Source organism: Parasteatoda tepidariorum, chromosome X1 (genome assembly GCF_043381705.1).
Source record: "Parasteatoda tepidariorum isolate YZ-2023 chromosome X1, CAS_Ptep_4.0, whole genome shotgun sequence".
Lineage (NCBI taxonomy): Eukaryota > Metazoa > Arthropoda > Arachnida > Araneae > Theridiidae > Parasteatoda > Parasteatoda tepidariorum.
This window is the reverse complement of record NC_092214.1, coordinates 59259585-59285814: the sequence shown is the minus strand read 5'-3', so window position 1 is coordinate 59285814 and position 26230 is coordinate 59259585. Positions and strand designations below refer to the sequence as shown.

Here is a 26230-nt window from a genome sequence, read left to right as displayed (position 1 = left end):
AATTGTCAACATTTAAGCCAACTTAATTAATTTTACAAAAATAAAATAATAGGTGTATATAAATTTATAAATGCTTTTTCAAAAAAAAAATACCAGTTTAATAAATTTTACTTTTATATACAGAATTGAGTTGAAAAAAGAAATTTATGTTTTATAAATTAAATATTAAAAAAAATAGATAAATAAAAGAAGGTAAGTCAAAGTTATATGAAGGAAGATTTCTTATTATTTATAACAATTCCTCTTTCAGAATAAAAATAAATATTGCTTTCAAATAATTGCTAACTTTTATTTTGAATTTGTGTTTCTATTATTAAAAAAATTCTTGTCATTCCATTGTGCCTCTTTTTAGTCTTAATAAAGTTCCGATGGGACGTGGTGTATTTTAGAAGAATAGTTGGTTTTTAGTTTTGGCATGCAATGCTTTAGTTAATTATTTGTTTAAAAAATCTTAATAGTTTTTTTCCTAAGACAGCATTTGCTTTAACCTTATTTAAAACTAACAATAGCTGTGTCATCTTACGAATTATTTTCAACCTTGTCAAAAAAAAAAAAAAAAAAAAAAAAAAAAAAAAAAAAAAAAAAAAAAAAAANAAAAAAAAAAAAAAAAAAAAAAAAAAAAAAAAAAGAAAAAAAAAGTAAACATACAAAGTTAAAAAAAAAAAAAACTAAAAGTAAAATTATTTCTTAAATGACAATATTGTCAAAAAACTTCAGTGTTAAAAAAAGAAATCATTGCACGGTTTTTAAATTTGTAAATTATGCAGTTTCGGTTAACTTGACAGAAATTGTATAATAATAACAATAAAAAAAAGATAAAACCTAACAGGAAATAGATTAAATAAATAGATGATAAAACTAGTGCAGAAAAAAAAGTCGTTTGGATTAGTTGAGTACTTTACTATTTACATACAAACAAGGTGTGTGACACGAATTTCCAAAGAAAATAATCTAGTATCGTTTCATATTTGATTTTGAAACATTTCTCCTCACTTCCTTATAAACTGGCAGCTGTCTTTTGAGCATTTTTAAACACGCGTTTTTCAAAAATTAAGAAATTGTAGTATGTGTTGTAAAACTATATTAGAAGCATCTGATATTAAAGAGGAAAATTATAATTTTTCGAATAAATATAGTAACATAAGTTTTGAATATCTTACCGTTTATTGGTATCTACACTAAGCAATTGTTATTATACGTTGTCGTTTTATACTGTGTTATATATTGTTATATGCGGTAAGGGCGGTAAGTATATGTTATCCAAAAAAGATCTCAATAATAGATTATATTTTTTTAAGAACAAAAAATTTTAAATCTATATCAAAAACGGTTATTTATAAAATCGCGCTCTTAATCTTTTTTTTTTTCATATTAGAATACATTTGTATGAATTTGAACATATTAGGCAATTTAATTTATGATTGAAAATTATTGCTGTAAAAAAATTTTTTACGTCCAAAAGTGTTATGATATGGCTTATTTTGAACCTTTGAAGTAAAAGTTTTATTAAACATATTTTTTTCATTATATTTTATGGTTTTGAAATACAGCACGAAACGTAGGTATCTTTTTTGCGTTAAAGATAAAATCTTTCAAACAATTATTTTCCACATTTGCACTATTTGAAGTTCTAAGAGAAACAGTTTTTCATCTTAGAAATTTCTCGAATTTACAAAATCAATCATTGATAAATCTATATATATAAATGAAAAAAAGAACTTAATTTTTTTTTTTGGATTTTATATTTTAGTTCAAATATAATTCCGATATTCAAAAAAAATTTTTAGTAGCTAATAGACTATTTTTTATACTTAAAAATATCAAAAAATATTTTTAGTTGTAATTAGTGTCAGAAAAAAATATATAAAATGGACACCTATGTCCCATCTACGTCAAAGGGTTTAAAGACAACAAATTAAGGAGAGAAAAAAAAAAGATATTTGTTGAACAATTGATGCTATATATGGCACGTTTTTAAAACCGTATATTAATTTAAAATTTTAAAACTTTGCTTCTAAATAAAAGGAGATACATTTAGATACATTTTAGATAAAAAAAAAACTTTAAAAAAAATTCTGTATTGTGCGTTAAGTCTAAAAGTTATTTTTAGCTTATATTAAAAAAAAAGCAGTATGAATCTAGCTTACGTATAGATTAACAATAGAAGACAACACCCTTAATTAAAATAGTTTTATGAACTTTTTATGTGACTGACATAATAAGAGAATCACGTAAAGGCAAACTACGTTCAGAGCAGACTATTTAAGAGTCGATGAAGCTGAATCATTTGATTATGTAACTGTCTACTGTGAAACTACTCAACCAATTCACCTTTTGTATGTCTAACAAAAAGGTGATTGTCAATCGAAACTACAAATATACTTTATTTTGATTTCATGACTCTTAAAGTGCTAAAACTATTGACAGGTGCGATTTTAAAATATTAATAATAAAAACTTGATGATTTGGTGAATTTATATACATTTCATTTTTTAAAAAATATTATTTATTAGATTCATCTATTTTCCATTTATGGTTAGTTTGAAGAATATATAAATATTTCGTTAATGTTACATTAATTAGTTAGTATTTTTCTTAATCAGTTTTCAAAAAATATCATGGAAACCAAAGAAACATAGATGGTAAACAGTCGGATAAAAAAAAGAAGTAGCGGATAAAATTGTGCTAAAAAAACACAATACAGAAGAGTGATAAATAAACACTTATTGTAAAACTTTATGCTTGAACATTTAATATTCATTATAATAAGCTTTGGGGGATAAGACGCCAAATGACATTCTAAAACTGATCGAAACTGCTGTTCATCACGTTATTATCTTATTTTAGAAAAAAGATGTACACTGCAAAACGCTATTATTATTTTTCAGTTCTTAAATAACTCACTTTTTATTTTAAAAACATATAGTATGTAATTATATAGTATATAATATTACATATATTGTAATAATGAGCTTCCAACTGACTTTTGCTATATTTTGTAAAATTAAAGTTCTTTAATTCAATAAAACTTCACCTAGCACTTGTTTTCAAGAAATTCTTCAACTATTAATAAACGCAACGTTAATAAATTATGCAACTAAATATTTGCATGTTGCACAGTAAAAAAAAACCTGCAGTGCAGCTAGAAAATCACTAGGAATCACTAGGAAAATCACTTCTAACGATTTTATGAATAACTATCTCCTAGATTTGAGTGATTTAGACTAAATCACTTAAATTTTTTTTTAAAAAAAAGCTGCATATTTACTGAAAAGCTTATGAATCCAGTTTCCTAGAGATTTTGAAGTGTTGCATTTATTTTCTTTTTCCTGTTGTTGTTACTGTGTAGTTTGAGTTTCGACAAGGGCCCGGGGCCTTGGGCACAAAGCCAATTGGAGGCTCGCTGAAAGAATCGACAAGTTACAATTAACATGCATAGTTTTAAATTATAGAATTAAAAGATAATTTTTTACACTTCAGCAAATTGTAAACAACATGCAGCATTGCAAACAACATGCAGCATTGCAAACAACATGCAGCATATCATTCAGAATTCAATATTTTCTTTGCCTAAACCATGAAGAACTACTAAAATTAAAAGAATCGTTGGTGAGAATGATGCAAATTATGAAGGAAACAGTACTAAAAAAATTTGGAGGCCCTTACAAATTAAAAGCCGAACTAGTTAAAAAAAAATTCATATATATATATATGATTGAAGATCCTCAGATGTCTTTTCATATTTANCCTTACAAGTTGGGAGCTCTAGGCACATGTCCCGAATGCCGTTCCTTAAATCTGTGCCTGGTTTTGATTGTATATTATTAAATAATATAAGCTTTAGCCTTTTTTAAGAAAAAAAAATTTTTTGATAATTTTTTCCATATTCTCTTTATTAATGTAAAAATTATTAATGTAACATGATATCTCTGAAACAAAATTGAAAACTTTAAAATTGAAAGGGTAAAACTACAAACTTTTCCACATGAATATTACCACAAAAAAATAAATAAATAATGTATAAAAATGTTGTAATAACAATCATTTGAGCTATATTGAAAAAAAAAACGTGTTCACAAATATATCATAAATCATACGTAGAAATCGAAAAAATACTCTTAAAAATTGCGAAGAAATATTTATATTTAAAAATGCTTATTTTATATTTTTCCCATTTAACAGGTAAGGCACCATGCAGGAAGACACAATTATCTTTTTTTAAAATATGCTTACTTTACGAAGACCATTTTCGTACCTTTATCACTACATTAATATGTTTTTCGCACAGTTTCTTTGTTAAAGTTAAGAATGTGGTGCCGTATTTCTCTCAGTTTTGCTCGTTTCCTTATAATGACGTAGGTTATCACAAACCAGCGTTATCAGCCATAAATGTCATCGCGAGTATCAAACAAAAATATTTCAACAGCTTTTTTTTGTCATACATTAGAATTTTCAAAAGAATGAGCTATATTTTGCTTAGATTTTCTTGTATATCACTAGTCATAAATGTAAGAACTAGCTTCAAGTAACAAATCTTTTAAATGTATTGTGCAGACGTGGACATTTTACAACCAACGCGAACAGATATTTTATTTCAATATCTTAATAGCAGTAGTAGTAATATAATTTGTAATATATCTTAGCAATTTATAATATTGCTCAGTAGTATAATTTGCAATATTACTAAGTAACATAATTTGTAATATTGCCAGGTAGTATAATTTGTAATATTGCTTAAGAATAAAATTTTTAAAATTGCTATATATCAGTAATTTTGCTTTACCCTGTGAAAAAAATAAGAATCAAATTGCGATAAAAAATACCGGCACTAACAGTGCCGGCTCTTTTAATCTAAAATCCATTTTTACCAAAACATGTAGCAGAACAAAATAATCTAATATCCCGTAATTTTAACAGTAATAATTACCGTAAAATAACGGAATCATTCTAATTAAATAAATATCTAAGTAAAAATTACGGTAGAATATTTTACGATAAAAATGGATTTTGCGGATGCTGCATACAAAGTGGCAATACTTTATACTGTAATTTGATTCGGAATTTTTTACAGTGTACACGGAAGCTATATGAAATGTCAATGGCTGGTAGCATTGAATTTTGCAATTTGTATATAATTGCTATATGAACTTTATTTTGATTTGTACTTAATATGTACGATACAATATTACCTTTTTGTTTTGAAATGCCACCAAATTTAGTTTTACTCGAAGTAAAAGCACAATAGTTGTTCTAAGCTTACTTGATTTTTTATTTTTTTTTATGGAAAAACAGGCAAGTACATAATCTGAAAACGCACAAATTTTTGACTTTCACTCCTTTAGCGACGCCCATCATGGTAAAGTCAGTTTTTCCTCATTGCTGCATTCAAGAAACCTGCTTTGTTGAATGAGTAGAAGAACTTTGGTAGGAAATTTTTCATTTGTTTAGAATAGGTTTAAGTGATGCCGGAAAACATAAATGAAATTAACGAAAAAAAAAACAAACAATTGAAGACATTAAGTCAATTTTGCAAACGTCATAACCAGATAAACATTTTGCCAAGTTTTACTAAAGTTAAAGACTGTCACCAAGCACTTTCATTTGAAATACATCATAACACAAAAAAATAAGAGCAAAAAAAAATTTCTCGCAATGTATGCAAAAATTATCATATACAAAGAAAAAAAATCCCCGTGATTGATAAATATCACTTTGGTGTAACACTCTGAAAAAAGGTAAAAAATTGTCTTTTTCAGAAAAAAATGTGTTCTATATCTTACTACTTAGTGTAAAATTTTATATGTAAACGTCTAAGAGAATGGCTTATGAGAAATTTAAATAAATGTTTCGGATAGTTTTTTTTTAATTGTATTTATTGATTTTCTAATAGTTACTATAATTTTGAAAATTAAAAATTTTTTGTATGGTAATATAACCTTTAACTGTTTGGAATTAAATATCTTATGATTTTAGTTGTAGCTTTTACATATGCAAAGCTGTGCGATCGCAAATTTCTTTTAAAATAAAATTTATAAGAAATCAATATACAGATGGAAAAGTATGGTCAAAACTACCACGTTTCTGGCTCTATGGGAATACAAAAAACCCGTAATTTTAACCGAAACGTTATGGTTAATATGGTAAAATATGTTTAATTTGAGAGAAAATTTGACAAAATTTGGTATTTTTTTATGGCATCATAGAACATATCATGAAAACCATTTATTCCGTTAAATTCATTTTCCAGTAGCGTATATTTTACTAAATGTGCGGTAATAGGAACTTTAATTTTGAAAACCGGAATTTCTGGTTAATCGTTACCATATCTAAATAATGTATATTTTGATTTTATTAACCAGAATTACTTTTTTAAAACCAGAAATGTCATTAGCATACGGTACGATAATTTTACCAGAATTTTTTTTTCCCTGTATGGTCAATGTTTTCTTCTTAGGTAGTTTGCTGTGAGCTTTATTTTGCATCAATAAGAGAGCATGATTTCATAATTTAAAAAATAAAATGAAGACGATAACTTAAAATTACCTTTAAAGATTTTATATCGATATTTCTTTTACCAAATAAGAATTGAGGGAGAATGTCTTATTCTCCATTAAACCATGATTGTAGGTACCACTTTGAAAATAAATAAATAAATGAATAAAAAGATTCTGCTTTACAAAGATATCACTTTGATACTCTATAACGATATTGTTTGTAAAACTCAAATTATTAACTGCATAGTTCTTATCGAATAAAATACAGATATAAGACAACTCAATTTCAATATTTTTATGTATTATTTTTGCTTATATTTATTTAAACTATTCTGAACAAATAAATTGACTAATCATGTTCATTTACTTGATCCAATCTAATATTAGTTCTTACGTTAAGGCTTATGCTTGCGATGAAATTTATCATGCAGAACAAAAATTTATAATTTAATTTTCTTTACACTATCTTTTTGAAACGCAAAAAAAATTATTGTGGTTAGTTAAATATTATAAGAGTGCACAAAATTATTTTTTATTCAGATATCAAAATTTGCGGAGATACGCGTACGAAAAATTAAAATCTCTGCAATAAATTGCAAAATAACGGAAAAATTTAAGTAAACATAAGAGTGAAAATTGAAATAATTGATTTTAAAGAACTTGAAATTCCTCTGAAAATGATGCAGGCATGAATAAACCAAACAGCAAGAACATTCCACGAATGAATGTATATCAATGCTGCAGAAATTATGAATATTCTTTTTATGATTCTTGGTCTCCAATGGACATGTAATTTTGGGAATTTATTTTTAATCAAATCTGCATATCAGAGACGCTGTGAAAATTTATATTTCAAAATACTCAACTTTCGTTGCGTATTAATTATAGAAATCCAAATGGCCAGTGGGATCATGTGTACATTGGTGGTTCCTTGATGAATGAGGATGTTGGTGCGGGAGCTGGTATTTTTTGTGATCATTTTTCTTCTTACAGAGCTGTCAGTAGTATTACCACTAGCTTCGATGGAGAGGTAGAGGACATTTGCATGGCTCTGGAACAGATTGTTGCCAAAGGACATATTTTTAATAAAATTATTGTCCTTTCCGATTCTAAAGCTGCTCTACTATTTCCAGTAATGAAACGTGCAACTCGAAACGTGTCCATACCTGTCGATCACTTCTAAATTCTCTGTAGGGGACTATTGTTTTGCAGTGGGTTCCCCCTCACAATGGAGTGGAAGGCTGATTTCCTAGCCAGAAAAGGTACCACCACTCTCCAAAGGTCAAAGGCTCTGTTGGCCTTTCATTCAGCAAAACGAATGATAAAACTAGAATCTAACAAAGACAAACTACTGCTTAATAATTATGCAAAGGATAAAATCTGGGAGTGTCTGGCTTCCATTATTCTGGATTTTCCTCGAGCCTCTGCTGTTACGATGTTTCGTCTTTTAACTGGACATGACTGTCTTTTTGCTCACTTGTTTAAAGTTGGACTAAGCAATTATCCTAATCGTATTTTATGTAACTCTAGACAAACTATGAACTGGGAACATTTAGACACATGCACTGCATTTTATTCTTTTAACTCTGTTGTACAAAAATACTGGGAAGCTAGAAGGCCAATGGCTTAGTTGCTAAACGCCTGGCATTTGAAATAAAAATAAATAACTTTCGTGGTGTTGTCTTATAATGAAAAGCAATTTCATTAAAACTACATATAATAATTTTTTTGGTACTTTTTTATAATTCTACACTATATTCAACAATGATGCTGATCTCAAAATTGTGCGATATGATTGAAATTAGTTTAAAAAAAAGTGAACTGAGTTGCGTCACCGTGTCAATTGCAATAACATTGCGCTTCATTGTATCGCGTTTGAATTGTATCATATTTGTATTTATTGTATCATATTTGAATTTTTTAAAACCCTTAAAAACACGCGCATTAAAATTGTCATGTAAGATAACACAATAAAAACAATTCCACGTGCTTCGTTTTTCTAAAATTAATTGTTTAAAAAAATAAATCTAAAGGAAAGACATAGAAATGCGTGTACGTTGTTTTTTAATTAAAAAATTAAAAACGATTTTTGTGACATGAGTGTATATTATTTATGCCTCCTCCCCCCCATATGTACCATTCAATGGTGCGTTTGATGCTATTTAATACTTTCAGTTACAATAAACATAAAATTACAATTTTAAAACCCTTAAAAAACGCGCATTAAGATTGTCTTGTAAGATAACACAATAAAAACTCACAGAAACAATTCCACGTGCTTCGTTTTTTTAAAAATTAATTATTTAAAAAAAATCTAAAGGAAAAACATAGAAATGCGTGTAAATTGTTTTTTTAATTAAACAATTAAAAACGATTTTTGTGACATGAGTGTATATTATTTATGCCCCCCCCCCATATGTACCATTCAATGGTGCGTTTGATGCTACCTAATGTTTTCAATTGCAATAAACATCATTTGTAAATAAAACGAATAATGAAAAGGTCAAAGGAAAAGATAATAATCAATTTAACAATCACAAATCTTTCCGGTTTTTTTTTTAACGGAAAGAATAGCTCCTAAATTATTGAATTACTCTTTCATAAACATAGTGAAACGTCATCAGGTTTCCCATGTGGAATGCAGGGAATACAGTTTCGCCGCATCGTTCATCTCCAATTGCCATGTGAGACTGGAGATGGAATTGTGTTTAAAAATATTCTCGAAATACCACAAATTAATCTAAAACATTTATTTTTTAGATTAATTTATTTTATTATTATTTTTTTAATAAAAAGATCCAAAATTATTTTTTTTAATAAAAAGAAACCTAAAGTATATGTAACGCATATAAGAATTGAATATAATCGACGTTTTCAGAAATGTTAATTTTTAACATAAAAATTATTTAAAAAAATGTATAAGAGAAGGTATAATGATAATAGTATAATAACTAAATATATGAATAGAAAATAACTAAATATTTTATTTATTATACTATTTTTATTATTATATATTATACTATTTAGGTATGAAAAAATAATGAAATATGTTTCGCAGATGATTTTATAATTTTGTTTACCTTTGTTGAGCTGGAATTTCTATTTCTAAGCAAAAAAGAAAAATGTTATCTCATTAATAATTTATGATTATATGTAATTTATATAGTAACGATTATTACGCTAAATTTATTTATTAGTATATAGTAACGTAAATTGTGCTAAATTTAGAAGGCACATTAAATTTTATTTAATAAATTAATATTTTATTTGTTTTTTAACTTTTGGTAATAAAAATGTTTAAAAGTAAAAAATATGTCTACGGTAAATATGGAAAAAAAGTTAGTATAAGGAAATAGTATAATCAAAGAAATACTGCTGATTCTAATTCTGAAGAGATTTTTCTATTCAAGAAATAAAAATATTTTACTAATTCCAAAAATAATTACTAATTTCAGAAAAAAAATCTACTAATTACAAAACAAATCTCTATTATCAAAAAATTGTATTTTAATGAAGATGTTAATAAAATACAATATGCTTTATCAAAATACTATTTTAAGAGCAAAAAAATTTTAGAAAATACTCTTTAATAAGGATTATTATCTTTTAAAATTGTTCTTGAGTTTCATGATAATAGTAACAATAAATTTCTTCCTTCAAAGAATTACCTAAGTTAGCCTTTTTTTTTAAAATTAAAAATACATAAAATGAAATCAATAATTTTAAATTGGAAAGTATTTCTTAGTAAAGAAAATCGATATAATACTGAAAAACAATCACTCAAAAGAAACGAAAAAAATATCTGAATCCATCTCTCGTTTGACAAATGACAGGCCCAATGCATGACAGGAGCATAAGATTTTTTTTTTAAGATTTTCAAAACATTTGATCGAAATTAATAAAAAAAAAATCAATGTATAAACACATATTAAGAAATGAACAAATTTTCAACGTTCATTAATGTTCTTTTCGGTTTAATAAAACATAAGGCGCAAAGCCTTATTCCATCTGTCAAATATTCTTTTCCACAATTAAACGCAGCGCTTCTCAAATTAAAAAAACAAACAAAACATTCAATTTAATTATTTTTAAAATCTAAAAATGGGAGGCTATTTAATGAAACAAATGAAAAGAAATTTTTCACTTGTTTCTAAAAATTAGGAAATCAAAACAAATGATACTTAGTGAGTCTTGTTACATAACATTTTAATTTTAAAGAAAAGAAGAAAAAAAATTGGACGTACCGGTAATGTTATCCTTATAAGATGTTTCTACTATCTAATTCACAAAAGTAATCCACAGTTTTTAACGTTTAAAAAATACTGTCAGTTTTGAGCGCATACACGCTAACGGACACAACTATACATCTTAAAAACACGGAAATCTTCAACAAGGTCGCAGACTCTTAGAACAGCCACAAAGGTCACAATGTGCAGAGATCCTACTTCTCTCATCTGCTGAATAGTCACTATCTGCTCGATCATAGATGGCACTGAAGGCACACTTTCTCTTATTGGTTGCCTGTAAGTGACGAAATGTCCCAGCGCCGTTTCCAGATTAAAGGTGTATGGAGAACAAACTTTCTCCAAAGTAGCATCTTTTTCCTGTATACTAAGTTGATCGCAAGCATTCACCGTTGCCATAGAAACGTTATATCACGTGATCAGCCAACGTTGTACTACGTGTAATGTTTTGGGTAAAAAAGTTTCTGACAGTACTATTTTCACAGCCCAATTAGTTTTTCTGTTTGTCAAGTTTCGTTCGTTTTACGAGCACATTTTGACGGAATGGCTCATTATTCTGGCACTCCAGATCTTGATCTAAAATACACTTTTGGAGTAGTAGGACCGATGACAGTTCATATTATTTGATTAAATTCTTGAATTTTTTAAATTATTCAAAAAAAATCACCTTGTGTATTATATTTAACTGAGAAAATTAAATTAGTATGTCTTGTAGAAGAAAAAGTGCCCTATTTTAACAATAATAATAATAAACCCAGAAAATAAATTCCACTGTTAAGATAATTTCAGAAAGAAGTAATTATGTAATAAGTTTAATAATTTTCTACTAGNATATATATATATAAGATATAAGATATATATATATATATACACACACAATCGTTTGTGAAACACAAAAAAGAGAATAATTAGAAACTATTACATATTTTGTATTTTTGCACATTTTTCAATTTATAACTTTAACAACACAACAGATCAATGAAAAGGTGTTATGAACAGTTCTTCCTAACATCTAATTAAATATGTCTTCGTCAATTTTTATACTTGATAAAAAAAATATTGAACTTCAATTTCTAAAAAAACGAATATAGGTGACAGAAGAAAGCCATCCCGAAGAGTAAGGAAACTAATAATTTAAAATTAACAAAAATTAAAAAGGAAGAAAAAAAACAGTTTTTGCTGTTAATAAAGCACATTAAATTAAATTTTAATATGTTATTCAAGTTTTTTGACCAAATTAAACACGTGAAAGTAAAAACATGGCCCAAGACGCTATTACATTCGAAGAAAAATGAAATTCTTAATTATTTTTTGAATGAATGACGGGTTATTTCTATATACTAAAATACCTTCTTGCTATGCATGTTTTTAGGCACATTCATTGATAATATTTTCAAAATTTCACCTTTTAACGATTAAATTGATAAAACACCCAGTGAAGTAAATTTTGAAAAAAAATTTAGATAAGATTTTAGATATTTTTTATAACTTTTAATCTTCTGAGCGATACGAACTCTGCACCCGACTCGCACCGACCACAGAGCTGACATAAATATCCTCAGTGGTAGACGGATCATGTGTTAGAAACTCCTTGCCGTCAGGCTAACCGTAGGATTCTTCGTGGTTTTCCTCTCCATGTAACGCAAATGCGGGTAAGTTTCATAAAAAAAATCATACACGATGGCAAATTTCTCCCAATACTTGATCCAGGAGTTCCCTTGTCTTCTGCATTGGGTTCAAAATTACAAGGCTANATCCTTAATCTTCCATGTATTCATAAATTTAAAGCTGAAACTACTTTTTAGAATAATTTTATTAAGAAACATGTATTATTTTTTCACTTCATTTAAATAAAGTTCAACTTCATCGCGTAACTTCGCAAAAAAAGAAAACAAAAAACAAAAAAAAAAAAAAAACAGTNAAAAAAAAAAAAAAAAAAAAAAAAAAAAAAAAAAAAAAAAAAAAAAAAAAAAAAAAAACAGTCATTTAGAATAATTTTATTCAAGAAAATTATATATAAATATTTTTTTATATAATTTATATGAAAATAAAACTTATCAAACATTAGTTTGGAAAATTTTTTTTTGGTTCCGAATTTTCAGTATTCAATCTATTTAATTAAGTCTTTTTTCTCCTCATTTTATATAGACACGTGTTATATTTTTCTCGCGTAACGCGATTTCTTATATAACCAGAGCCGGCCCGAGGCTGTAGCTATAGGCCCGGCGTCATCGAAAGCCCCGCTCCTGTGTTTGATATAGTGGGGATTTTTTTTTATAAAGACACCTGATATATCATTCAATGATAACGAAAAACTTGAAGAAAAAAAACTATAATAGAGAAAAAAAAAAGTTAAAATTGTTCATACGTAAAAAAGAATTCAGGAAGAAGAAAAAAAAAACACACAATGTATCTCAATAAATCAGAGAAAATCTAAGGTAAGAGATTCATTTAAGGCCACATAAAAATTTTTTGCCCAAAGCCTCCCAAAGTTATAGAGTTATTTTTAATAACCGTCGTTGAACAGTCCAGAAATGCTCCTATCTCTGCAAAATTTTAGACAGTAAAGTAAATAAGGATGTCAAAAATCACTTGGATCAGTTTTTTGTCGGCAAAGAACAAAAGTTTGATGCACGTGAAGTCCTACTACTGTCAGAGAGATAGCAAAAGGTATTGGATCTGAAAGTGTGATTCAATAAAATATTTAATCACGATGAAAATTGCCTTTTATTCTCATTAAAAAGAAAAACGAAATTATTTTCAGAACAGCCCAATAATTTGCGATCCCATATACGCAAATGTCTTCATTTTTGACAGCGATTCTTAAAATCTGCATGAAAGGCGATGAATAAGAAACACATTGGATATTTATAACGTTATAAATAATAATTTGTTTAATAATAATGCAGATTTTTTTGCTGCTGAAATAGATCGTCTTATTATAATTCCTTGATTACGAGTAAGACTGATGCCGACAAAGAGGACATAAATATCTTTACCAATGGATGCTATAACAAACAATATTCGATGCCATTTGTGAAATGTTAAAGTTAAAAAAAGAATTATATAAGAGTTAACAACAAATGTCACATGTCGTTTTGACATTTCAACGACTCTCTTGGCAGTGATGGCAACCTAAATATACTTCCACTCTTTAAAACCGCTATTTTCTTCTTTTTCACTCCAATGTTGCTGAAGCGATGAGGACAATTCAAATAACACTGCATTGCAAATATAAATAAATAAATAACGCTCATTTTCTAATATTATTATTTCCCTTTTCCCTCCTGCCTTAAGAAGGTTTTTTTTCAAAGGAAACAATGTGGCGATGACCTTAGAAATGACTTGTTTTTTAAAATAAATTTGTTCTATGTATAAAAAATAGAAAAATATCCTTCGTATAATATTACGGTTCCTCTAGTTGTATTGAACTGAATTTATAGCACTTTTGGTATTAAAGACGTAAACCACAATTTTTCACAGCAAAATTACGGTATTTTTGTGTTGTTTCCAAGTAGATACTTCGAAATTTTTCAGAATTTTGCTTAGATAACACCAAAGAATATAGAAATATAGTTTTCATTGAAACATCTTATTTCCTACATAAAAACTGCGGTGCTTTTAACTGAAAAGGCTTTTTAAAATGCTCTTTGGAGCAGTTTGAAAATGTGACTTATTATTATGTTGCACAAAATTATTAATTTAAAATATTTAATAACTGAAATGCTGGGAAACTAAATGCGTGCTATGATCAAGGAGATAATATGAAACCATTCTCCTTTCTGAAGACATATGAAGGGAGTATACTCGATAGCATTTTCAATTTTCCTAAAATTTTAACAGCATGTGTTTAATTGATGGAGATTCATTTATTTGAAACGTTTTCAGAAATGCGTGCTATGATCAAGGAGATTATATGAAACTATTCTCCTTTCGGAAGACATATGAAGGGAGTATACTCGATAACCTTTTTAATTTTCATCAGTTTTTAATAAAGTTTAATTGATCTAGATTCATTTATTTAAAACGTTTTCAAAAATTTTAACAGATAGCACCATATTGAACGAAAATTGGAATTAATTTACTCCAAAGCACTAATGCAAAATACGTACAGTGATAACTACAAAAATAATAAATTTATGATCAATCTTTTAAGTAATCTATTTGATTGAAACATTAACAGAATTAGAAGATTGAATTTATTCTAATTTCTACTCAAGTTTTTAATTACTGTAGCTATCACAATTTTTATATGGCACAACATCCCATTTCTCTTTAGTCAAACCATATTTTAGAGTATTTTTCAAAAAAGCTAAATTTTTAGCTCAGACTCAAACAGCATTTTCGATGAAGCATGGGAAATAAAGAAAATAGGATAACCGGTTTTACTACTAAACTTGCTAATTAGCGTTTTAGTTAAAAAAGAATTTAAACCCAAAAAATAAAAATAATAATAAAAAGAAGAATTTGTCTATAACGAAGCTGAGATAAAATTTAAATGATGGTCTATTTCAATCGTTAATATTCTAAAATGCAGTTAGCAGGATTTGAATCTATGCTACTCATATATAAAAACACGTATGAAAATATTCATGAAAACATGTATCAAAAATACGTGAATATATGAAACGAAAAAATTATTTACGCAAATAAACTCTTCTGAAAAGATACATGAAAACATAAATAAGAGAAAATTTGAATCTATGAAACGAAAAAATTATTTTGTATGAAAATACATCTGGAGAGATACGTGAAAACATGTATCTAAAATATGTTAATATATAAAAAGAGAAAAAAAAACATGCGAATAAATGAAACGAAAAAATTATTTATGTATAAAGAAAGGGAAAGCTGTATTGCATAAGAAAAACGATCATCCTTAATCTTCCATGTAAGACTTTGACAGAAATAATTGTCAAAACATAAAAAGGTCAACTGACTGTCAAAGCGCCAAGGAAATTATGAATCTAATCTAATCCTCTCCTATTTATGTGGCTATTACTGATAAAAATATTCTCAATGAACTTGGTACCGAAGCTTATCTCTAACACAACAGACAAGATAGTCACATTGCTTATGTAAACAACTACAGATTTTCCTCAATGTAAAACAGACGAAAGAGTTTAACAATTAAACTCGAATTTAGCAGAGAAAGTTTCTCATTGATAACATTTTATCTTTCTTAGTACAAATTATGTTCATCAAATGTTTGCTTTTTCTTTTTTTATGCTTTAAGATATATTATTTTTTATACTTTAGACGCGATTGCAATTCTAAAATATAAAAAAAAAATTTAAACTTTTTTAGCGAATGTTATTATGCAAGTAAATGGCTGATTTTTTTTGTGTGGCTGCAGCGCCACTGAATCACTGACTTGGATCTTTTAAAAGAAAAGCTGTAACACACTATTACAATATATCTGATGACGGTTTTACTGAATCTCTCTCTCTCTCCCCTTTTTTTTTAAAAAAAAGAAAAAGAAATGAAGAGTATAATTTCGTATGAATAGTTTTGCCTAAGCCAGTCTAGGTCAGGTCAAATTAGCATCAATGGTCTCAAAAAATTTACTCTATCTTCCATTCTTTGATACGTGGTCCAGGTTGCTAATCTACAATCCAGCGACTTTTAACAACTCGTTCTCTTTTTTTGGAGATTTTTTGGAAGATCTATTTTAGATCACAAAAATTTTGAGCATTTTTGTTCTCCTCAAGCATCTTTTAGCATGTTGGTGTTGCAAAAAATAGGCAAAATGTCAAAGATTTTTAAGAATGGTATTTGTTGAAAGAAAAATCACGTCATGAATGATATAGATACATTATACAACTTGCATTAATTTTTATAAAAAGCTGACACTATGGTTAACCCTTTGACACAGAACTTTCATTGGATATATTTTTCATACTTTTCTCACTATTTTGTATTAATTTAGGTTAAAATAAATAAAAATATTATATTTAGTATTTTAATAACTTCATGTTTAGTAATTTTCCTAATTGAAACATTTTGTATTGCGTATTTGTATTTTGTATTTGGATTCTGCATTTCAGTTCAAATATAATTCAAAGGATTCAACAGATTTATTTAGTAACTATTTTTTACAATTAAAAAATACCAAATATATTTTTGTTTGTAATTAGAGTGGTAGAAAAAAAATATATAAAAGGGCCATCGGTGCCCCATCTGCATCAAAGGGTTTAATACATAGTTGAGCAACAGTTTTTTAAAGATAAATATTATCTCATATAACGGCTATTATTTGGAAATTTGTCATAATCCATCGTAGTTTAAAATCTACAACACTAAAATAGCAACAAAAAAAAAAACTAAAAAATTGCTTTATTTTAAAATAATCTAATAATCTGAACAAGGAGGTTTTCAAAGATTTTATAGCTCTTGTTTTAACATTTGAAACAGGCGATGAAAGCGGAACCTCAAGTTTTCTCCTGATATGTCAAAATTTTTTAGGCATGACATTCTTTCAGCAAACTTAACTTTTGTTACAAATTAAAAATTTATCGAAGTGTAACTTTTTCCCAAATTTGCTAAATTTTTACATTAAAAAAATAAAAATAATGAGATTTTAATGTCATTCAAACTAATTGCTTTTACCTCTCCTCCCACCTTATCAGTAAAAATAAGCAAAAGCCAATCCCCACCCCCATTTGGTGCTTACGTAATATTTAAGCGGCCTCTTAAGAAAACAAAAAAATATATTATTTTGAAAATCTTAACACACGTTAATCCGAAATATCGGAAAAAATTCAACTCTTTTTCTCTGAAATATGATACTTTAATTCAAATTAATACTTTAATTAGGTTGAATTAAATCTTAAAGATATTATGGTTAGAAGTATAGATATATGGTTTAACATTGAACCGATTTTTTGAAGGAAGATTAATTGAATCCTGAAGCAAAATTAGCTCAATTTGAAGTACAATAATGTTTTAGAATAAATGTTAAGCTAATAATCAAGATATTAAAAACAGCATCAAAGCGTACATTTTTTCTTCTAAAATGTCTATAAATGTTTTTCTCTGATTCCTGAACAAGTAGGTGATGACAAATTTAGATAAATAAGACACTGTCATATATTGTTATAACCAAATTTTGATTCGTCATAAACACTAATCACCACTTCCCGATCAGGTATAAAACGTGAAGCGTTTCATAGGGAATAAAAACACGTGCTTTTAAGCGTAGAAAAAAATTAATTGGTGAAACGAAAATCTCACGAACGAAAGACGAAATAAAAAGTTCGTTATCTGATCTCAAATGGGATTTGGTCTGTTAAGAATTTAAAAATAATCAATATGCTTTTAAGCATTAGGTAGTAACAGTACTCAACAAATTTCAATACAAAAAGTTTTGTGTATGACAGTTTTAAGGTTTAAAAAATATTTCAAATGTTTTTAAGCATTAAGTAGTAGCAATACTCTACGAATTTCAATGCTAAAGGCTTTGTGTGTGAGAGTTTTAAGAATGAATGTGAGAGTCAAAATGTTTTCTAGCGTTAAAGATAAACACTATTCTAAAAATTTTAATACTTAACGCTTTGCGTTTGACAGTTTTAAAAATTTAAAAATAATCAAAATGTTTATAAGCAAGATTACGGAATAACCTATTATTTTTTTTTTCAAAAACTGCTGTCGAATTAAAAGCTTTTCCTGAAACTCACTATTGGAGAGTTAATTTTTTTCTTTTCCAAACTTTTCCGGCAACAGTCTAACTTAAAAAAATTAGATGTAAGCTCATTTTTAATTCTTTCAAAATTGATTATAAAATTAAGACAATTTAAATTTTATCTGTAATTAAGTTGAATAATTAAATGGGGTATGTTTCATAAATTTGTTGCACATTATACTTGAAGGTGATTTTTCTTTCTTTTCTTTACCAAATAAAAATTTGCCCTTGATCTCACAAATCATATAGAATATAGATTAAACGGGGCCCGTGCTAAGGATTTCAAATTATTAGCCAGTAAATTAGCCAAATATCGTAAGTAATCGCCAATTTTCGAAAGTCTTCGCCAAATGCAAATCTTAAAATTTTTTATTTACTTAAATTTATTTTTTCTTCTTTCCAGTGGAAAAAATCATTCGTCAATACTTTCGCCAAAGCACAGTTTTATTCGCCAAATTGACGATTTTATCGCATTTGACGAAGTGGCGAATGCTTAGCTCGGGCCCTGATTAAGATGTTCTCTTCACAAATTAAGGTAGAATTTGAATTCAATGTATTTGTGTCCTGGTGCATTTCTTTTAGTATATCATAGGCGAAAATTTTATTTTGGATATAGCACAAAAGACGTGTTTTAGAAAGAAATATTGTTTGAAAAGCGCGCTTGCATTAAACTCAAAATGCGCGCCAATAAGATTAGATATAGCTCAAAATGTGTCTTTTCGATGTTAAACAAGGAAATCAATTTTTTTAGCATCAACGCTAGTTTTTATAAAAAAGTACGTATCAAATGTGAAAAAGTCTTATCAGAGTCACGGTGGCTCAGGGTATAGAGCCTTCGCCTCCTTATGAGGTAACCAACGTTCAAACCCCAGCCGTTGCGAGTTGATACAAATTCGATCCCGCTTCGCACCGATCACAGTACTATAAGATCACTATAAGATAATGGAATGTCGCAGAAGTCGCATTGTTATGAGATTCATCATCAAGTTTATCCTGAAAATATCATAATTCACAAAAAAGTTAGGAAAAACTATGCTTAGCAAGAGTATCTATTCAATTTGTGTGACAAACACATTAAAAAAACGAAGTTGTTGTCAAACTCTGTCCTTGTCAAATAACACTAGGAAAAGTGTAACACCCCTAAAAGAATTTCAGACTTTGTTGTCAGAATTTTACGAAAGCGAAAAATTCCTTGAAAATGAATAAGTACATATTTTGACTTTCTAAGCATTGCGATAACTCTTTTCAATTTTATTTTGTCACCTGTAAATTCATTTTACTTCCTGACCTTCAAAAAGTAAAACTCTATCTCTTTTTAATATCATTATATTTCTTGAATGAGTGTCATAACAACAAATGAATGAAATGTACTCAACATAGCTTAATGCGTAATATGAACTCTAATAAATAGAACTCTTGAAATGTACATACTGTAAAAAATTCCGAATCAAACTATGGTAAAAGTTGCCGACACTCAGGATGCCGTTACTTTTTGTGGTAAAATCCATTTTTACCGGAACATGTCACGGAACAAACAATCTGATATACAGTAATTTTTACAGTAAAAATTACCGTAAAATCACTGAATTCATTTAAAAATATGATATAGTATTTCATGGTAAAAATGGAATTTACTGATGATGCAACCATAGTGCCAGTGCCTTATACCGTAGTTTCATCCGGAATTTTTTGAAGTGTATAACATAACTCAACGAGTTAAATAAAGTCTAATAAATAGAACTCTTGAAATGCACATAACATAGCACAATACGTTAGATGAAATCGAACTCTTGGAATGCCGGTGATGAAAAAAAAATGAAGCTTTTGTTTTTGAATAAATGTTTCAAATTTCAAATTTTAAAATTATGATTACTAGATACTGACCTGTAGAGTATATTGCTCTTTTAAAAAACTCGTAAGTACTGTAATTTTCTAATAAAAATTAGCTTTTCGGTAAATTAAAGTACAAGTGGGAGCAAAATTCACAAATTATAGCGAACTTCAAAAATTAATAGGAAAAAAAAATTAGGGAGATAAATACAAACTTAACGCAAAAAATACTTTAATGTGAAGTTTAGATTTAGGCAAAAATAATATTATTTTGAGTTTGAGTTAAGACTCTTAGAATTAAGATTGAGTCCAAATACCATTTTGGAACATTGACTGGTAAACAGTTAAACCATACTATTATCCAAATTAGGTTTTTTTGATCCTTATTAATCGATGTTACCGTTCAATTTGACACAGAAACATGGTTAAATTAGACTCCTTATTATGATTCTGCGTCGAGCTAATTTTCCTGATAATGTTCCATAAACAGGTCTCTAGAATTCGAAAAATAATGGTAACCATCAAATATTTCTAGTAGCCAGTAAAAATATTAGCTATACTCACCTCGTTTCGAATTATATTGAGTTTAAAAGATAAGGAAAAAGGTGAAAAGATAAGGAAAAATATAATTTCCAGTGTAGGGGTGTATTAATGTGTAGGGGATATCCTTTGAGCTCAATTTTCAGACCTATTCTTTTTAAATAAATATTTAAAAATAAAAAAATCAGATCGTAACTGAAAAGCTAAAAATATAGTCGCCGCTTTAAATTTATTAGTCGCCAATGGCAATCGGGTGACCGTATTTCAAGAACCATGAGCCATCAAAACAAGTGCAAAAAACATGGTTCTAAACTGAAGGGTTTAATTTCAATTCTTGAGATACTTCTGATAACGCATCCGATTGATATTTGTCAGGGAATAAATATAAACATGCACATTATTACACAAATTAACTCATATATGAACATTATCATGCAAATTATCATGTATGCAAAATATAGCATCTATGCAGATTGTCACTTTTTTGAACTTTATTAATCATTATTATGTTTCAATTTGAACAAAAACATTGTTAAATTAAACAACTTATCACCATTCTACACAGAGCCAATTTTTCTTATAATGTAACAAAACTATCATAAAAAAAGCGCAAAAAAAACATGGTTTCAAACTTGAGGGTTTTATTTCAATTCTTAAAGCACTTCTGATAACGCATTCGATAAATATTTGTGAGGGGATAAATAAGTTACCTTCTGAAAACCTTCAGAAAAAGTTGCATTCGATAGAATAAAATTTGTTAGAATGCCACTGAAATTTTATGATGAGCTGTTAGGAATCTCGTCACGAATCAAAAATTGAAGGACAAAGGATATGAAAGACACTATCAAAATCGCTTTGGGTTATTTTGATTGTAGTTACTGCGTGAGTCTTTCGAAATTTATATCATAAAGGAAATTATGTTGAAACTTAAGATAGTGAAAGTTTGATTGGTGATGCCTCTTTGTTGTTTAATTTTTAACTTTATTATCTCTAATCGAAACAATTTCAAATATTCGAGAGCTTCATTGCTCTTGAATATAAATGGATAAAGATGTTTATTTTTTCGTAAGATTGGAATTACTCCGAGAAATGTTTATCGAATAGTCTTTCATAAAAGAACATTTAATTTAAAAAAATTAAATCTAATTACTTTTATCATTTTCTCGCAATAAAGTAAGAGCATTTCAATAAATGCTGAATATGAAAATAATTGGGAGAAGGCAGAAAATAATTTTGAAAGTTACGATTTATGCTCAATATGGATAGCTGAAGTTTGCTCCCTTACTTCCGGGGAATTAAAGCGCCATCTTGTCTTGAATTTACTGAACAGGTCAAAAGGGAGGAAACTTAAACATTGCTCTCCAAATAAGTAGGATAAAGGAAACTGAACTTAATTCAATAAAACTAAGGAGTTAGAAGTTGTTAAATTTTATGCAAAAGCAGTACAATTTTCAATTTATCTATTTACTCACTTGACATTGCTATCTATACCTCTCAGGGAATTCAAAATAGTAATTAAATTAGAGGAGTGACAAGCTTTTGACATCAATATTGGACATAAATAAAAAATTTTAAAACAATATCTAGCTTTCTTTTTATTTTGAAAAATTACTTCCGTATTTAGCTTTTTTTTCCACGCTTGCGTAGAAATATTCTTAAATAATTTTTATATCAAACTATTTCGTATATTATTATAAAAAGGAAAATGTAGGTATGTGTTTTTAGAATTTCTCTCGTTGTGATGTTAATCTCTCTACAATATCAATGCTCTCCTTAGCTAATTCAAACAACCCATCATAAAACTTAATGTTTTCCCTAAATTTCCTTTGCTCTTTGTTCACCTTACTACACAAACTCTTCTTTTAGAGCTTAGTATATTGATCTTGAGCAAACTTTATTAAGACCGTTAAGTAAAATTGGTATACAGTTTAAGGAAATGGTTAATTAGTGAGAGTACATTTGTATATATGAATGGAGTATGAACAAATAAAAAATAGCTTTTTGAAGAAATCTCTAATTAAAGAAAAATTATTCAGATGGTATAAATGGCTAATAATAAAGTTACAAGAGTTCCACAAAATCCTCAACACAATCTCTCTTTTTATTTTCCTCTTTTTTTTGTTAAATAAGTCGTTAATCTGCAAAATGTTTCTCCCTCTCTTCTGTATTTCAATTTTTCAATATTTCGGATATCTTCCTTAGTTACTCCCCAGTTAAAATACAAATGTAAAAATATTTGTTTTGTTAACTAAATCCGAAATAAATATATCAGTTTTTAAAAAATCCTGAATATAACATTTATTTTTCTCGCGTTGTATTGTTGGAGTAATTTTTCTACTTGGAAACGGTGTTTTCGTTGCTAACTTTATGCTCTTGCGGATTGAATTAGAATAAACTCTAATTGAATTATCTGTTGAAAAAAAATTTATTATTTGAAATAAATAAATTAGCAACAATGAAGTCGCAATGGTTTATTTTTAAGCATTATTTTTTTACGTTTAATATAATATAATTTTTTATATAGCAATGTTTGTACTCTACTTTTTAATTATTTCTCCTACATTTGTCATTACTTTTATGTTTTTTTACAGTAAAAAAAAAGTGGTAAGTCTTGAAAGTGTTATGCCTTCATGTGTTTCAAAGTGTTATGCTAAAGTGTCAGCATGTCTTTCTCTTACATATTTACAATTACAAAAAATGTATGATAGCTTAAAGTGAAAAACTTAGAGAAGCATTTAAAATCTCATCAACATTTAAATTCAATTTTTTACTTTAACAACATTTAAAGTATTAAGAAAATTAAAGATTTTGGGAATTCAAGTCTTTTTTCTTCTTTTAGCCTTACAATAAAGGTGTATTACTCGTGGGGAACCACCAAGGGCACAAATCTGATTGTAAGTATGATTTCTACCTATAATTTCAAAATATTAACGAAGAAATTAAAGAAGACAGTAACTTAAAAATAATTTTTACTAAAAAATTGCACTTCTTACGTTACATAACACGTTACAGAAAATGTTTTCTTAATCTAAACTATAGTATAGTATAGTTACACTGATTCAGTATACAAATACAATATNTTTAAATATATATATATATATATATATATGTATAAAGTAAACATAAAAGAGCATTTATATCATGCTGTATTATTCTTTCTTTTCCCTTTTTTTTGAAAGTTTTTAAAATTTGCTGAGTTTCTCAAAATTAGTTCTAGATGTATTAATAAATACATCTCAATCTAGTTTAATAATAATTACTTAGTAACAATAACCTAGTTTTCCCCTTTAATAATTTCAATTTCTCTCAGTCGTTAACTAAAATAGAAAGAAGATCATGCTTACTTTATTTTATGATAACGTCATAATTGTGTAAGCAGTTTGCTTCATAAATTTGCAATTAGTATATTCACGGCAAGCCTAACCTTTAAGCATTGAATATATTACGATACGATGTGCAATATTCCACTGCTATGGAATTGATTGCATTAATTTTGTTTATATTTTTGCTAAAGGAGGAGGGTAGAATCAACTACAGATTCAAGAATATCAGTAATGAAGAAGAACTGAGCGAGCATAAAATTCTTTAAAATTAATATTCTTTTTGAAAAAAGTTAAATGCGTGATGGTAAAACGAAAAAGAAAAACCAGCTTGACTCACTTTTCGACATGTGATATTTATGTACATATTTGTTGTAATACTTCATTATTATTTCTACATCATTTATATGTCCTGTTTACATTTCTATCACCCTATTCTTTAAAGATTTAGTATAAATATCCTCATATTTGAAATTTGTGGAAAATTTCATTACTGTTTGGTATTTAACTCATAAATATTCGATAATAAATCTTTTGAATTTATATGTTAACACTTTTTCTTCTTTCACAAATGTCTCGTAGCAAACGATAAACGAATAATAATTTCTATTACTTTGTTGCTGTTACTTTTTTTAAATTTTAATTTATTACCGTTGTTGAACAGCCGACCCAATTTTTGGGTTTACGACTTGCCTTGTAATTTTGAACCTAATCCAGAAGACAAGGAGACTATTGGATCAAGTATTGGGAAAAATTTACCTTTGTGGAGGACTTTTTAATGGAACTAACCAGCATTTGCTTTACATGGAGAGGAAGACCATGAAAACCTGCCACGGTTAGCATGACGGCAAAGGGATTTTAATTTATGATCAGTCTACCACTGAGGTTATTTCACGTCAGCACTGTGGTCGGTGCAAGCAGAAGGCGGAATTTGCATCTACCATCCACAGCCAAGATCGAACCCAGTTCACCTCATTGGAAGGCGAACGTTCTTTCACCTTAGCTACGCGGCTCTGTTGTTGTTACTTATACCAATTGCCAATACCAGCAATCCTGTTTGAAATGAGGCGAATATTTAAGGCTGAGGGTGCGTTTCTTGTTTTTCAATGGAGCCATCTAGGCAAGAATAAGACCTCAGCCATACACACGTCACAGCCCGTTTAACAGGGAAAACCTAGTCATACTCCATTGATTCACAGATCGTAATTTTGACCTGAATCAGAGAACGATCAATACCCCTAGATGCATTGATTTGTTTTGGGAACTTGGAGGACTTTGTGACCCCGACAGGTTAAACGTTTACCAGTCTACATTTAATACACGGAGAGTCTTCGACCGGTGGAATTCAAACTCACTTTCTCACGCACACGAACCCAACGTCCTATCAACAAGACTATCCCGGCCATTCTTTATTATTATTGTTTCAAGCATTTTGTATGTTGGTGTAGTATACCGTTTAAAAGTACCGTTAGTTTCACTATTTTGAGCATGTAATACCATTCAAGTTTAGAGCAGCATTGCCAATCATGTCTCCTATGTCATTTAAGTCCATTTAAAATTATTGATTATCTAATATATCTTGAAATACTGGATTGAGTTACAAAAGTTTTTCGACTTTTATGAAATAAAATAATAAAGAAAGCGAAATATTTACTAAAATTTTTTTTTCATGGAATTATCTTTGGACAAGCAAATTTTACTATTATATGCAAAAATTATTCAATTCGCTTAGAAATTTCTCCAGATATGGCGAAATACACAAAAAGTAAAATTAACATTAAGGGGTTAAAACTTTGGACCACTCTCCTGATCAAACTATTTGGACCATATTTCCCAAATCACGGATACTCCTATATTTTGGGGTTAGAAATCTAAATTCGTCGAAAAAAGGTATGTTTATTCAGAAAAATTACGCTTTTGTGTCTGATTTCGTAACTTAAAATATCGTCAGCACTAATTAATTAGCATATTTGAGGTAGCCCTGAGATTGAACCATTAAGATTGAGTCCTAAAACATGAAGATCCATTGTTACAACAGCTCAACATTTAAAAAGAATGACTACTTCATAATACAAATACTTTTATGCAAATTTTATCATGAATGATTTTCATAATTAGTAA

At 27.9% G+C, this 26230-nt stretch overlaps 2 protein-coding genes across 3 annotated transcripts in view; one reads left to right on the top strand and one right to left on the bottom strand.

Moving 5' to 3' along the window:
* Window positions 1-11020, bottom strand: part of LOC107436476 (homeobox protein TGIF2LX) — a 50612-nt gene extending 39592 nt beyond the window's left edge. The window contains exons 1-2 of one of the 2 annotated variants that reach the window (XM_016048213.3): window positions 10739-11016; window positions 3269-3403 (exon numbers count right to left, since the gene is read on the bottom strand). The gene's annotated coding sequence lies outside the window, so the exon portion shown is untranslated. Of the gene's footprint in view, window positions 1-3268; window positions 3404-10738 lie in introns of both variants that reach the window. The other variant, XM_016048212.3, reaches the window with a different exon arrangement.
* Window positions 7723-8124, top strand: LOC107436469 (uncharacterized). Its single transcript, XM_016048205.2, has one exon. The coding sequence runs from the start codon at window positions 7723-7725 to the stop codon at window positions 8122-8124; it is 402 nt and encodes a 133-aa protein (XP_015903691.2).
* Window positions 11021-26230: the final 15210 nt, after the last annotated feature.